Here is a 16,571-nt window from a genome sequence, read left to right on the forward strand (position 1 = left end):
CACATTCCCTGGATGCAGTGTTCAGGGTGTCTGGAATCCCTGCTCTCTAGAAGCTGATATTTGACATTTAAAGGTTTCTTTTTAGATAGGTCTTGAAATGAGTGCATCTGTAAAAATTATCTGGACAACACCCAGAAATACATTACCCAGGCCAGAGCTTACAGCTTCCAACAGTATTACAGTTTTGTATGTTGAGAATAACAAGTAAGCAAAAGAACACACTTTGTCTCCCTCGAATACTTGAATTCAGGCTTATATTTTCTTAGTTCGGAGGGAAGGAAGTGGTCACTGCTGCCTCTAGAGGGAATGCAAATTCTGGAGTCAGAATGCCTGGGTTCAGATCTTGGCTCTGCCGTTCACTGTATGTGTGACCTTGTATAATCATTTAATTCTCTCTGTGCCTCAGTTTCTTCAGCTGTAAAATTGAATAATGGTGCCTCTTTCCTTTATTGTGAGGATCAAATGTAACAACACATGTAAAGCTCTTAAGACTTTTTATTATATAGAAGGGACTCTAAAATGCTACCTAGTGGTGTTAGTCTGTGTTTTTTAAATAAACATAGTGGAGATGCAAATATTTGTTATAAACTATAGTATAGTCCACGAGTATCCTAAAAGCTATATTTGGTCTCACATCATTTTCAGGCGTTGGGACCCATGACGGCCTGTATATCCCCGTATAACCCGCACTGGCATTGATCTGCTCTATAATATAGGCAACTGCATGGAGGCAGAGGCTCTTGCCTTACTCATTAGCCTGTGGAGTGTGGTGCCATTGCAGACCGGGAAACCAAAACCCTTACAAGAGAGCTGAGAAGCACTGACCTTGCTTGCAATTTCCTTTGAAGCACATCTGTTGAATAAACTGAGAAACCGCTGTGCTGCAGTGTTAACAGGTTACTAATAGGAAACAAATGGCGAGAAGGTTGCAAGCATCTTGATAAACTGCCATCTTTAGACACATAATCCTAGAAATGGTGCCTGTGGCAGTGTCTAGAGCAGAATGTTACGAGGAACTGTTACCCACAAAAGAAAAGTATTCCCCAAGCAGCGTACCTGGGAGTTTGATGCTGTTGTCCAGCCAGCAGTGGATTGAACCCATATTATCTTGTACTCCCCACAAGGCCTTGTATTAGATGCTTTGAGCAGTCTTACGATGGGATTCCTGCTTCTGCAGAGCTTCTAAGTCAAAAAAATTTTGCAAGCTGCTGTAAATTTGGAGTCTTTTTATTTCACTGTGTGTGTGCCTTTCATTTAAGTAGCATATTTTTCAGGTCTCTGGGTATACAACCACACTTTTTTTTGTGCTTAATAGAGAATTATTTGAAATATGAGCAATTGCTATATTCAGTTGGTTATCTTATTACATTCTCTGTTATAATCATTTTCCTAAGTGCCTAAGAAATGACTACACCGTGGAGCACCTGGGTGGCTCAGTCAGTCAAGCATTTGCCTTCAGCTCAGCTCATGATGTCAGGGTCCCTGGATGGAGCCCCTGCATCAGGCTCTCTGCTTAGTGGGGAGTCGGCTTCTCCCTCTGTGCTCTCTTTCTCTCTCTCAAATAAGTCAATAAATAAAATCTTTTTTTGAAAAAGAAATTATTTAAGTTTATTTATTGAGAGGTGAAATATAGTGACTTAGAGTTTTTCTTACACCTTTTTCTCTCTTTCCTTCCCAAGTCTTTCTTCCCCTTTCCTTTCCTCTTTTCTGCCTTCTTCTGGTTCTCTGTCCCACCCAGAAAGCATTATAAATACTAAATATTGCATGTGTCTGTAAGAGAGAGAGCACACACCAGACAGCAGAGAACTGAAGACCCCAGGAAGCAGTCAGTGTCAAGGGGTATTGGGAGTGGCTTCTGTGCAACTGGGATGCGTCAGATACCCATGCATTGACTTAATGTCTGTACTGTCCAAAGACCCCACAGAAAGGCAACATCCCAGCACCTGATGGATTGAGTCTGTGCTAGTCCATCAAGCGCAAATCCTTTGTGGGTCTGCCTATAAAGAAAGGGAGTGTCATTGTAAGATTGTTATTGACCAGTACCGGATATGCTTAGATTTTGGAGGGACAACTATTAGCTACCTCTTGCTGTCCTGTGGTTGAGGGATACAAGCCACCATATGTTCTTTACTTCTTTTCAACTCTTCTTTTTTGAACTATTTTCAAGGAAGTCTTCCCTGACTCCTTTTTTTTCACTCTGTAATAGCCTCCTGTGTTCTTCTGCATTCCTGTCTCTGTCTTCGACATCTGTCCTCCCCACAGACTGCAAGTTCTCGAGGCCAGTGGCATTTGGCACATGGCAGTTCCCTGGTTGGATCTGAGTGAAATCGTGAACTATGTTTACTTTCTTTGACCTTAGGAGATGTTTACTTTTTTTTTTTATATATAATGTGCGATCTAACTTCTTGGTGATAGATACATTCCTTTTGCTTAGCACCTGCTGGGTTACTTTATTCTTCTTTGTCCTAAAACTACTTCTTAGAAGTTCCAGAAAGACTCTTTTTTGTTCTGCTATTCCACAGTTTGGAGAACAGGAACCCATTTCCACTTTCTGTAATGTTCAGTATTTCATGAAATGAGACTGCATCCTCTTTTTGCCACATTGTTCTCAGGCTGCAAAATCTGTTGGTTGTTTTCCAGTCTGTTCTCGTAATACGGGTGTTTTAGGTTTCTCCTGCAACATTCTCTGAATCCTTCTGGTTCTCCTCCCGTGGATTGTCTCTAGCCTGATTGGGTATAGGTTGGATGATTAATGGAAGGCGTGCAGGCTGGGCTGCAGAGTTGGAGAAGAAAGAGGCCATACATGTGTGTGCTTGTGTATGCTGCACGCACGTGTGCCACCATCTCCCATGGGAAAATGGGAGGCAGCTTCTGTATTTGGTAGCTAGGTTCATTAGAGTTTGAAGAGAAACCCTAGGCTAGGAAAGGAGCTTAGCTACCAGACACCAAGCTATTCCTGTCTCCAGCCTTAATTACTCTTTCACTCAAGAGAAAGCAAAGCCAACATAGGAAAGCATTTTTTTTTCCTCTTTGCTGCTCTCTTGGGACAGAGACCAGTGCCCAGAAAAGAAAAAGACATCAAACAGAAAAGAAATAACTAAGGCAGCACATTTTCAGTTTTGCTTGGCTGCTCGGTGCCCGCAGACCCTCTCTGGAGTGAGAGGAGACACTGGCCATCTCCTTGAGTGCTAACACAGACCAGGAGTGTTACTTCATCTCTTTGACTTTTCTGTGTCCTCTGAGGCCAGAAACATTTGTGGTTTGCTACATTACTCTTATTTTATCACCGGTTAACTATTTCCCTGGTTCCGGACTCTGCTTGAGCTGCTTTTCCTATGTTTCTTTTTCAGCTAATGGAAAGCTATAAAAATGGAGGCAGTCTGCTGATCCAGGGGCCGGACCACTGCTCCCTCCTTCACCATGCAGCTAAAACTGGCCACGGGGAGATCGTAAAATATATCCTGGACCACGGTGAGTAGGCACAGTAAACCAAGGGTCACTTATCCAGGAAGTCACTGAATTTTCTAAGTTGACTTCAGGCTATCTTCAGAACAGTAGAAATGCTCCCCAACTTACAGCTGACACCTCCTTGCTTATGTGCGGCAGACAGAAGTGTTCCTCACCAGAACCAAACAACTCCTAGAAATAATTTTCATAGCAAAGTCTTTGCAGGATATTGTTGAGCTGATTGGTAAAAAAGACAAGAACAAATGCGTCCTTACAGAATATGCTGGATTGTTCGGGGGAAGAGCTTTAAGTTGCCTGGTTGGGACCAGGTACCAAATCCATGTTCATCGCTGAGCATTCTGAGGATTACATGAACCCGTATTTTTCTAGCTCTTTGGCTTCTCTCTTTTTATTTTTGGTCTGAATGTCATTCATCATTTCAGTTTAAGCCATAGTTCACTCTCTTTGAAAACATCTGGTACTCTCATGTCTTCTGTACTTAGATGTTTGCTGGAAGTAGCACATACATGGAAGATGCAATGGTGGCATCATTCTCTCATGGCCCTTTAGAGGCATAAGCACATGGATGGATAACAAATCATGACCAATACCTTCAACTTCCCATGTTTATAGTGTTTGTAGGAATTAAGAACAGGAGTAAAGGAAAAACTCTGCCTGGCTTGGCTCTTTTTTTGGGGGGGGGGGCGGGGATTGGAGCAGCCTCTAGCTCTGCTAGATGCAGGTACACAGAGATTCTAGAAGATACTCTATGAGCCCTAGCAGTGAGGCTGTGAAATCCAGATTCAGGCTGTAAGTAAGCATATTAGTAGAAAGGTACATTCCTTTTGCTCCGCTTTTTTTTTCTTTTTTTGAGAAAGAGAGAGAGCATGCATGCATGAGCAGAGGAGGAAGGGGTAGAGAGAGAGGGAGAGAGAATCATAAGCAGGCTCCACCCTCAGCACAGAGCCCAGTGTGGAGCTCAGTCTCACGACCCTGAGATCATAACCTGAGCTGAAATAAAGAGTCAGATGTTTAACCAACTGAGCCACCCAGGTGCCCTGCTCCTCTTTTATTCAGTTCCACAAATGTGTCTTTTAGTCATTCAACAAGTATTTGTAGAGTGCCCAACAGGAACTACCTATTATAGACCAGTGTACACACACACACACACACACACACACACACACTACACACACAATACAGTCACTATTTTCAGGCAGTTGGAGGTTAAAAAATATATAATCATATGCAGAATTAAATTGAAAACAGTTCTTTATAGATGTTTTAAGTCCTATTGTAAAGCCGCAGGTAGAAAACACAGCTACTATTTGTCGCACACTTATTATACTTCAGATGCTTATACTAAACATCCTATCATTTAATCCTTACAAAGACCTTGTAAGGTAGATATTAGACTGTCAGTTACGCTTGACTCACCTTGCTTTGACTTCAGTTCCTTCCCCCTGTGATGACTTTGCTTAAACCCTTGGCTGGAGTTACGATGGAAAGAATGGTTTAAGGAAAGGAAAGTGTGTTAAAGCAGGTTAATGATCATTTGACCATTTCTTTCCCCCTTGTAGGCTGGGCTGGACAGTTCCAAGTCTGTCTACCCTGGAAAGCCTAGGTGGTAAGCTGTATTCTTGGTGCTGTGTCTGGGGTATGCATCTTTTCATCTCCCATTCCCCTGCCCATTCTACCCATTGCAATAAAAGCACTTGGGGAAGAGGGGCAAGACTTAGCAATGGTGGCATAAGTTCTGCTTACCTCCTTCATGAAAAAAAAAAGGCATAGGTATTTTCTCTTTCCCGCAGTGACTTCTCCAAAAGCTGGTGAGAGGTAAAACCAAATGTTAGAAAACAGTCCCAGAGACAACACATACAGTCACAGAGCTTTTATGATTATTTTTCTCTTAACAGAATAGATCTCAGGGCACCTGGGTGGCTCAGTTGATTAAGTAGCTGCCTTTGGCTCAAGTCATGATCCCAGAGTCCTAGAATAGAGGCCGAAGTCATTGTCATCATCATCAGGCTCCCTGCTCAAGGCCTCAAGGACTCTGCCTTCCGTCTCTGCCTCCTCCCCCTGCCTGTGCTCTGTCTCTGTCTCTTGCTCTCTCTCAAATCAATAAATAAAATCTTAAAGAAAGAAAAAAAGATCTCAGGATTTCTACCATACAAAATGGAGATGAGCTTTAGCTATACATGTTGTCAGTTTATTCCTCTTTAGCTCTAGTTAAAGTACTCCTGATTGCTGTCTTCTTGACCTTTTCAATCATTTCTTCCTAGTTTGTCCTTTACCCAATGAGATTGAATGCTTGCTGGCATACTTTAAGTGGTTCAATACCCACAGATCCTCTCTCGAGTTAGGTGAGACACTGGCCATCTTTTTGAGTGCTAACGCAATTTAGGATCTCTCTCTCTCTCTCTCTCTCTCTCTCTTTTACCTCTCCTGAAGAGCTAGCATCTTCCCCCACCCCCACATACACCCATAGTTCTGAAAACCTCTCTGTATCAGTTACCTATTGGTCTCATTTGATCTCACTCATGAGGCTGTAGGGAGCTGCAACTGTAATTGAGTCTGTATTGAAGACAGACTCCCCCACATATTTGGGGGTCTCAGCTAAGATGGCTGGAATGGCCAGCACACTTGAGCCTCTCTCTCTACCTGTTCTTTTATCCCAGGCTTCTTCACAGCATGATAGTCCTAGGGTTCCAGGAAAGTGAGGATAGAAGCTTCCAGATGTCCTTGAGGCCAGGCTGGAAAGTTCTGCATTATTTCTGTAGCATTCTGTTAGCTGAAATAGGTCACAGAGTTACCCCTAAGGCAAAGGAGGGCAAAATGGCCCCCACCAACCCATGAAAGGAGCTGCAAATAATCTGTGGCCAGATTTACCCTACCGCTCTCCCTTACTCTCTATTTTCTTCAGTTGAAAATGATGAGCTTACTTTCTCCATATCCTGAACTACTGTCTCACCTGGAAATCCCCTGGACCTCAGCTTCTACATTTTCCTTTGGTTCTGGGTCCTAAGGTTGATTAGCAACAATAATTCTTTTAATTTGCAGCTTCTGCCAAAACACCAGTTTCCCCCTTTTTAAGCATAAGTATGACCCATGCAATATTTGGGACGTACTTATACTAAAAACAAAACCACAATGCCTCTCCTCAGTTGCATATCCCAGGAGCATGAGTGATGAGGCATGAGATGACATGAGTCTAAAACCATAGATTTAAAAAAAAAATAAAAAAATAAAACCATAGATTCTTCATCTCCCCGCTACTCTTTCCATTGCCCTAAATAATAGTGCCTCTACAAGCTTGCAGTTTCTAACAGCCCCCCCCCCCCATGGACTGGTGCACCCATACTTTGCCTGGCATGAAATCAAGCTGGTTTGTTAGTCTCTTAGTGCTGTAACCAAAGCCTGATGTTCCAATGCTAAACTCATTTCTCTTCCATCGCCAGCATCTCTGGCAAAGGTGAATCACACAATACAGCTCTCTATCAAAACCAAGGACACAAAGCAATCTGTTAATTTGGGGCGAGGAGGATGTTTATTTTTCCAGCTTTCTGTGGGGATTAGATTTTATAAATTAGTTACTGTCATATTTACGATAATGAGAGAAACACTCACCTCTGCTTCCCTCACAGGCATGTAGTTCCCATGGTCACGGGAGGCATCTGATTCCCGGCCCCCCTCATCAGAATCTCTCATACCTGAGGAGAGACTGGAGTTATGAGGCACGCTCCATCTTTCTGTTTGAAAATAAAATCTTATTATGCTATCCAGTCCAAGAATCACTGCAGTTCTGAGGGATGGCAATTTTTAACCTTTCAGCACTATAGTCAAATAATGGAAACTGAATTGCAGTTGATGTTTTTATTGAAATTAGCATTTATCAACCTGATAGGCCCTGCCAATTTTAGCCTTAACGTAGACCTCACTATTCCAACATATTTAGGTATATGCAGGTAAGTCTTTTGACGTAGCCAGCCTAATAAGTCAGCAGCTTCCCCAAGAGCTAAGTGCATCTGCTTACCTGTTTTTATTATTGTTGTTTGTTTTGACATCTTTAGTCGCTGATAACAATTTCTATTAGCCTGTGCATGTTGAGATTGTAAACTACTTTTGTAAAAAAAAAAAAAATTGTCTCTTTTAAATTATAGGAACCTCTGTAAATTATAGTGTTTTTGAAGGCAGGGACAAGCACATGGGAAACATGACCCTTTCTCTGCTCTGTTGCAATCCTTTTAATGTAACCCCTGCTCAGTGAAATCATCTCTCCTAATTTCACGTGATGGAATCCCCTTGGTCTGACAAGGAAAATAGCCTTTTCCAAGAGGCCTCAATGAGGCTGGGAGTCAGGATGTACATCAGACCGTGGCGACATATTTATAAACCAGCATCAGATTTGTGGTCAACATGTCTGATCAACATGAATTCATGGAAATGGAAAAATATTAAAATTTTACACTGTGCCAGAGATGGAGATGGACATTCCTTCCAATTTCGAATGCTGCAAATCTTTTGAAGTTTTAGTTTATTTATTTATTTTTAATTTGGTTTAAGTCTTTCCTGGGGCTTCATATGATATAAATCGTAAAACTTGTTCATAGACCTGACTGTAAAGATGCCGTCCTGACCAGGGTTCCCCAGAAATTGGTGGGCTCTCTCCAAGGTGCCTGAGAGGGAGCTGGCTTGTTTGCTTCTCGCATCCTTGCTCAGGTGGGAGCCTCTCTCTCCTCTGCTTGGCCTCTCTCCTCACTGGTTGTTTATGGTGAGCAGTGGTCCACAGTCAGGAGGGCAACCCCCCTACCCTCCCTACCCCCAACAGGAGCCTGAGACATTACTTGTTCTCCCAGACTCCACATTCAGCAATGCATTTCTCTTCTAAGCACTCTTTGAAAGCCAGGCTGGGGGGCGAAGGGCAGGGGTATGGGGTACACTCTGAAAAGCCACAGGAGGCTTGCATTTTTTTTCTGTCCCACATCTTCTTTGGGACTTTCTCTCAAACATACAACCTGCTGTTTTCCTTTATGCAAAGCTGGAATTGGGGGCATTTGGAGGGTTGCAGGGAGAATGGAGGGGGAAGAGAGCTAAAATTCCATGGGGACACGGTGGAGAGGGAAGGACGCCGAGGGGTCCCAGCCAGGGTCCCCCAGCGGTTCCTGCTTTTCAGCTCCTTTCAACCATATATTCTACTCACTCCCTCCTCCCTCCTCATACCCCTCCGAGAGGCACTTTTGTGTTGTTTTAGTCTTTTACCACCCCGCACATTTTGCTCCTTTGTTTTTATTCTCCTCACTCCCACCCCTTTGCCCCCCTACCGTGGGTCCCGATAGAAATCTCACTCATGCATTTCCTTTTTGATTTCAATGGCTTATTTTGCCTTCTCTCTTTTTCTGTCTCTAGTCTTTCTTTTTTTTTACCCCCCTTTTTTCTGCCTCTGGTCCCCGAGAGAAACGACCACCATCCCGCTGGGACAGGATGACGGTGCTGTTAGAGTTCCCAGAGCCAACTCTCCCCACATCTGTGCAGCTTTTGTCCTGAAGCAGAGGAGGATTTGGAATGGTCTGCTGGCAGCGTCAGGGAGACTAATGGGAAATGAGGTCTGGGGAGAGAGAGGCCATGGAGAGGTGGAAGGAATAGCAAAGGGGATTTGGATGCCTTGGTGTGGGAAGCAAACTACAGGATGCACGTGACAAAAGACACATCATATATAATGCAAGGACAAAATCGATGATAGGGTTGTGCTCACAAGAGGCTGGGATGTCCAGTGGAAGAGCCAGTGGAATGAGCACCGAGCCGCAAACTTCCAGTTTGGAAAGCTTGACTACTTGGCCACAGTTTCTCAAGTGGGGAGATTTGTGAAGTTTGCTTCCTTTCACACTCCCTGGCTTTCACCTCTATTCTGAGGTGTGAACCCTCTTCAAACATTTTCCCCCCTATTTTTCAGGCCATTTTCTATGTAGCAGTCTCTTGAATCCATGTAACATTTATGGATCTTTCTCTGAGAAAAGTTATGATACTGGCTAGGGTCCACACTGACTTTTAAATGTCTTCATTCATTCATTAAAGAAATGAATTCTGTCCCATGAACTTTTGAGAAAAAATATTATAGTAATAGCCACTGCTGACTAAATGCTTTGTATGTATTAATGTGTTTAATTCATAAAACAGCCCTACATACGTGAGTTCTCTTATCTCCATCTGAGAGGTGGTGACAGCTGAAGCATAGTGAAGTTAGGTTCCTTGCCAAGACACATACGTAGTATATGATCTCTGCCCTCCATATTTCTAAAACCCCAGTAAGGGCAGTGAAACATGGATAAAGAGCCACAGTGCAGGATCATTCAATATAAGTGTTGTCTGCAGGGTTCCAGGGACAACTGGTGCAGAGCTATGGAGGGGCAGCGATGGCTCATCTGCCCCCGAAAGTTTCATGGACAAACATGAACACACGTGTGCCTTCAATTGGGATTTAATAGTTGTTTTCCGGTGCAGGTCACTTGTAAGATTGGGTGTGGACATTGTAGTAAACTCTAGGAGGGACAGAGCACCGAGACTTCCTTTTATATTCAGGGAATTATTGTGAGTTCACTGCTAACATGTTCATAGTATTCCTTCGACTTCCCCAGGGCAGATGGCATGATCTCCACAATCAGACCATATGTATACCTAACATACACAGTAAGCCCTAGGTCCAAATGTTCACCATTGACATAAATTGAAAGAATTCCATCATCTTTTCCTTCTTGTGTCTCTTATCAGTGCTCTCTCTTATCAGTGACACTCAAATTAACTTTCCAAAAGTCATAGATGCCATTTTTAAAAGTACTTTTTCTTTTGAACAGAATTTTTGAGGTCTGTGTAGATGATTTTTTGTTTCTCTGGCCATGTCCCCTTCTCTGAATCTTACACCAATGCTGCTAACCTGTGCAGGGCATCACTCACCAGTACAATATAGGACCCAAGGGGCTCCCAGCAGGTCATTGGAAGCACACACAGGGAGGGAAACTCCAGCCTGTTCAGAGGCTGCCCCTGCCCCACTGGCCTCTGCTTATTTCCTCCTCTGCACCCCCCTTCTTGCTAGCATTATGCAAACACAGTTATTTTAAAGCAGGTTAAAACATTATTAGAAAATGTAGCCGTACTATTAAAAATAGCTCCCTACTCCCGCCTCTCATCAGTTTGCTGCCTCCCTTCGCTCTTTGGCGATTTGCCTGACGCTGTTCAAAATGTTCTGCTCCTTTGTGATTATTATGTATTGATGGGAAGAGGAGGAAAGTTTGGGTTAATTAAGTCCATCATTCCGGGGCCCATTCCATTCCTGAAACCTGTAATTGGAGTTTCGTTAGATTTTAATTAAGAGCAAAAGTATCTCATTTTAGGAGCAGCACCTCTCCCTCTCACCTCTGCCAGCTGCCAAGGATGAAAAGGAGAGAAGGGGGATGTGATAAGCAGCTATAGGCATGCCTGACTCATATGCTGGATAATCAGCTCTGCAATTATCCTGGGTTGGCTGCATTTATGGTGATTCTTTAAGAAATTCAAGGAGCAGGGTCCCTTCTTTTCCTTGTCCTCGCTTTCAGAGTGTCCAACAATTGCCATTTTAGCTCAGATTTAGCTGGTTCCACAGCCTCTCACTTACGTGGTAGTGTGGCCTCTGGAGTCAATGGGCCAAGGGAGAAAGGACGTGAGGCTTCTGGTGCCTGAATAGGCATGCACTTAGCAGTGAATGGTGGGAACAGAGCTCCTGCCCATGGGGCTGGGTTGCTCCTATTCATGGAATTCCTTTCCAGATGAATGGCTCCAAAGGTTCTCTGAAGGTGGCAGGCACTCTCTGTGAGGACCCTAGGACCCTGTAAGCCTTCTTATTCCTGACCTTGTGGAGAATGCCCTGCTAGTGGTTGAGGGGGTCTGGAGTTACTGGTTCTCAGGACATTGAATTTGAGTCAACAAGTGGCTTCAGAAGTAAATGGAGGTAAATGCAGATCCTGGTATATGTCCTTCCTCCACAGATGCTTCACATCTCCACTTAGTGTAACCTGCTGGATTATGTCAGAAAGTAGGACACTTCATATCTAGACTTCAGACATTGCCTGTATCTTGCCAGCTCCCATTTTAAGCACATAACTTATATTAGTTTGTGAAATCTCACAACAATTCTGTGAGAGAGATATCAGTCTTTTGTTATGAATGTGGCTGAGAGATTAGGAACTGAGAGATTAAATGAACTTGCCCGAGATGCAGTAAGTGGCAGGTAGAGTCAGAATTTTGAAGCAAGCAGGTTCGTCTCTAGACCCCATCACTGCACTATACTGCCTTGCACTTCCCTGGGTGTGTGTGGTGGGAATTATTGTTCCTGTTTCCTCAGAACGCCAAGACTGAGGAACAAAAATAAATGAATGAAGTCTTTGTTGAATCTTTCATGTAGGATAGTGCTAGCAAAATAATAAATGAAAAATAATAAATATTCTTACATGGCAGGGATTTAGAATAATTCATTTAGGAAGACAAGTTATATGACTGAAAAGCAAATACATAGTACAAGAGTGGAGCCAAGTCAATGTTACAGGAGTTCAAAGATAGATTCTTTCTGTCAAAGCGGGTCTTTTCAGAAGACCTTGTCACAGACTGGGCTTTATGGAATGAGTAAGATTTAGGTATGTGGCTAGAAAAGGGAAGGCTGTTCTGGATTGGGAGAGTGGTGGGAACAAGCTCTGTGAGCTGGGAGGGGCTGAGAGAGGGGGATGATGGCACAGTTATCAGTTTAGGTAATGTGAAAAAAATGGAACCTGGAACAATTGAGAAAGGGTAGTTCCAGGTGAAAGTCTGCCAACTTTCATGTTTAAATACTTGGGAGCAAGCAGTCAATGTGTTGAATTAGAAACCTAGAAATCTGAATGATAAGAGAACTTTTCATTTTTCTTAGTAACTGTTTCTGCATGCTAATTATGCCCTAGGCAGAGACCAATTAGGAAGCCTATTTATCAAACAGGACAAAGCGAAGAGGTGAGTAGGGCAGGGGGTACAAAGGAAGATTCACAGGACCTACGTGGCTGTAGATGTGAAAGAGGAGGCAGCTCTTGGATGACCATGAGGATTGTGGAAGTCCTTCTTGGCCTGTGACTTTCATGGTCAGGGAGTTCTAACCTCTTCCCTTCCTTTTATGTAATAAGCAATCATATAAGCAAATTTTCAATGATAATGATATTCAACAATATAGCGACCAGATCAACAGGATTATATTTCTAAAGACTAAAATGCTCAATACATAGAACTGTGTTTGGTACATCTAAGCACATTTATTCATTAATTCAACGAAACATTTAAGCATCTGCTTGGTACCAGGCTCTATGCCAGGTACCAAGGAAGGACGGAGTGGTGGACAAGGCATAGGCCACAGCTTCAAGGGGTTTACTAGAATCTAGTTGTGGAGAGAGACTAGTGGTTTTATTATGGTGTAAATCTCATGATTGTTAAAATGATTACCTATTCCCACCTATCTGGGACAGTCTCAATTTGGATGATAAATTATATTACCTTCACAATTTTAGGACATAGGGTTAGGGCACAAAGTGAGGGGCACATAGACGGAACATTTGATGCAGTATTTGGAGGGAGGGTTGTGGAGGGCTTTATGGAAAATATGTCTCAGCTGATACCTGCAGACCAATTAGAGTATAGGAGGGTTGGGGAGGGAAGCAGTGGTGCAGAAGGTGGAAAGGTGATCATTTCCAAGGATTGTTTGCAGATTGAATTAATTAATTGGTGATCAAATAGAATGTTGTCAGTGCAAAAACTCACCAAACATGTCACTTCCTGAGGAAGCATCTATAATCTTTTGGTGTGTATGCATGACATTCCTTCCAGATCTTAGAAGGGAAATTTTATGAAAAATGTAATTTTTCTCTGTTTCTAAAATACAGATATTAGACGGAATGATATCTGTGGTACCTTGTAGCTTTAAAATTATACTATATAAAACCCCATCTCAACCTGCCACTGAGGAGTTATAAACAATCCTTAAAGCCTACTGAAGTGTCCCCTTTCTCCAAGGTAACCACTTAGCTATTTATCACTTATTCTATTCCAGTTAATTTTATTTCTTCTACTTGATTGAAGGTTGCTTTAAAGGTATGGGCTATATCATTCCACACATATGGGCTGGTGGTGGTTGGTGAGTGGGGGGCAGAGAAATGCTTTCTTTTCCCTATCACCAAATGACTCTTTTTTCAGCTTTCCAAGGTATTTTAATTCTGTGACTATAATTTTTTGTTAAATGGTTAGTTTTTGAACTTATTTTTGATGGGCATCTTGCTTTCCCCTTATTTAGGACCTTCTGAGTTATTGGATATGGCAGACAGTGAAACGTGAGTATTGCCTCTCGTCACATAGTCTAGATTATTTTCTTTAGTACATATCTAGGAGAAGAATGTAGTCTATAGAGCATGCAATAGATAATTTAAATGTCAGTGATAAGAACTTCACTTTCAATTGTATTTACAACTGTGCAGGGCTAATCTTCTAAATCAAAAATTACACAATAAAAATTAATGACAGGAATCATAATGATTACATGCACAGCCATTGCTCTTCATCATTTAGAGCTTCCTACAGGCAAGGGAGTTCTGCACTGGTGCCTCTTGGACTACTGAAAACTCTAAATAAGTACATTCACCTTTTTTATTTACTCTTTCTCAACTGAGGTTTGTGAGAAAATTAAATCCTAATGCCCTATGGCATCCTTCGTTAGTAATGAAACCCCTCTCCTGGCTCTAGAATGGAGCAAGTTCTATACAAGCACTGGAGAATTAAGAATATAGTCATTCCAATCATTTTTATGTTCTGTGGTCCAGATGAAAGACTCCAGTTCAGAAAGTCCTCCTCTCTGGTGTGGTCCCCAAACTGATAATGTTTGTTTTCAACTTTTCCAATCCTAGGGCAGCCAGATAGCTACTACTCCCCAAGTAGGAACAAAGAAAGGCTAAACATCTAACCCTGAAAGCCCCATAGAAGCACTAAAAAACTTCAAAGAAATTTGAAGAGAGATAAAGGAAGGAGAGCAGCTAAGTAGGTCTGGAGGAGGAAAAGTAGGAATGAATAGAATGGCAGATGAGTGGGAAGGGTATAGTTCTATACTTACGACTTCCTGGACATGGAGGAAACACTCCTTTGTGCCATAGAGTTTGTCCACATACCACATCCTAATGGCAAGGTGAACACTTACCTGAATGGAAATCTCGCCTCCCTATGCTGCCTGTTAGAGGGGTGGAAATAGCTACTCGGCTTTGCTCTCTTCCTACACCGAGAGGCTGGCCTTGGGCCTATGGCCAACATGGGAGAGCTCATGTTCCCAACTCTCCCAGATGTCCTGTATGGCTCCCCACATCCTCCCACCTGCCATTCACATGAAATCAGTAGATAGGGCAGCTTGTGTTGACCTGGTCCTTCGAAGTTGAATCCCCCGAGATACTCTACCAAGGGCACAATGGCGGTCTGCCAAGCATAGTGGGAAGTATCTGAAGGGATGGTGGTTTTCCATCACTGCCCCGTGTATGCTTTATCTGGTTCCCCCATGTTCTGCCCAGATGCATCCACAGAGAAAATTGTTTGACGGTGCTCAGAGGCGTCTATACACATCCGTCTGTTGAATAGTGCCATTCAGTATGACCTAAACCAGAGGTTATGGGTGAAAACAAGTCGCTCAGCCTAGTTAACACTGTGGAGGAAAGAGACTGGAATCAGAAATTATGGTTCGTTGATGACTAACTGAAGGCATGTTTAGACACCCCCTCATCCACCTCCCCAGAATGTGCCCCCCAGCCATGGTCTCAGCTGTGCAAGGAGTGCAAGGAGGCACAGGAGCACAGAGCCTCAGCAGCAGGGATGGGAAGCTATCCTCACCCCCTCCCTGCTGCCTCTACCCCCACCCCCATCTCCAGTCCCTTTATGGGTGGTTTCCCATTTCCTCTTTGATTTAGGGGTGAGACCGCACTGCACAAGGCTGCCTGCCAGCGGAACCGGGCTGTGTGCCAGCTTCTGGTGGATGCGGGAGCATCTCTGAGAAAGACGGACTCCAAGGTAACTTGATGAGTGAGTGCAAACATCCTCCCGCTGGGCAGGATCACCGGCACTGTTGCCTTCACTTGTGCGCATAGCAAAGGCGCCCTTTCTTGCTTATGGAAGTGCCTGGGGCTTTGGAAAAAGGAGGAAAAAATAAAGTGCTTCATTTAGAGAAACTGTAGTTTAAATGTATAAGCACAAAGGGAAGGGTGTGTGCTTGCCTATGGGACTTTATAAAGCTCTGAATGTCCTGGCCTTGGGATTTTGGGGTTGTCTTGCTGAAGGCCAGCAGCCAAGGCCCTGGGACGTGAGGTTCAAAGCCTGAGGAGAGGGGTGAAAGACGTTGCCCTGCTACTGAGAGCCTCTTTGGACTATCTCCTTCAGCTACTTTACCTAGGGTAGCTTAAAAATCTATGATTTATGATGGCCCCATGTACAGGTGCCCAGGTGATTGGCAATCACCGTCAGGATGGTCAGCCCTGACTTCAAGAGGGTTACAATCTTAAATCTGGCGCATTTGTGTTGGCTTTCTATTTTTAAAAATTTCTTCCTATTTATTTTCTTATACTTTTTTCCTAAAATCTAACCCCTGAAGTTAGGGTGGGAATTGCTCTTATCAGTGCAAGAACTGAAACTAAAAGAAAGTTCTATGCCCTGAGACCATAGCTGAGCCCAAATCCAAATCCAGTTCTCTTGACACCCAGCCCAGTGTTGTTTGAGCAGATCCCTTCTAATTTGGTGATGGAATACCCCACTGGATCCAACAGGATGAAGTATGGTAACAAAGTAACCAAGATGTGTTTTTTTCCTATAGTTTGTATAATGTTTTTGCCTTACAGCGGTACCTATGGCATCGTGTGGTTGGTTACCCTGCAGCTAAAGGCATGTAAATCTGGATTTAAAATATGTTAACGTCTTAAGGAGGGGGCAGGGAGGCCAGAAACTGATAGTGGGACATATAAAAATGACCCACTAAAATGCCTTGACCAGAAAAATGCCAACAGGTAGAGAGGTAAGGCGTCAGGAGAAACTCGGTTCAGGAGACCTGAGGTCAAGGTACA

General features: G+C 43.3%; 1 protein-coding gene across 1 annotated transcript in view; it reads left to right on the forward strand.

Moving 5' to 3' along the window:
- The window catches only part of DGKI (diacylglycerol kinase iota), a 428,692-nt gene that overhangs the window by 398,704 nt on the left and 13,417 nt on the right, over positions 1–16,571 (forward strand). Inside the window, 3 exon segments of the mRNA XM_038559441.1 lie at positions 3,351–3,471; positions 13,781–13,817; positions 15,429–15,528. Of these exon segments, the coding sequence (XP_038415369.1) occupies positions 3,351–3,471; positions 13,781–13,817; positions 15,429–15,528 (258 nt within the window).

Source organism: Canis lupus, chromosome 16 (assembly GCF_011100685.1).
Source record: "Canis lupus familiaris isolate Mischka breed German Shepherd chromosome 16, alternate assembly UU_Cfam_GSD_1.0, whole genome shotgun sequence".
In the NCBI taxonomy this organism is placed as follows: Eukaryota; Metazoa; Chordata; class Mammalia; order Carnivora; family Canidae; genus Canis; species Canis lupus.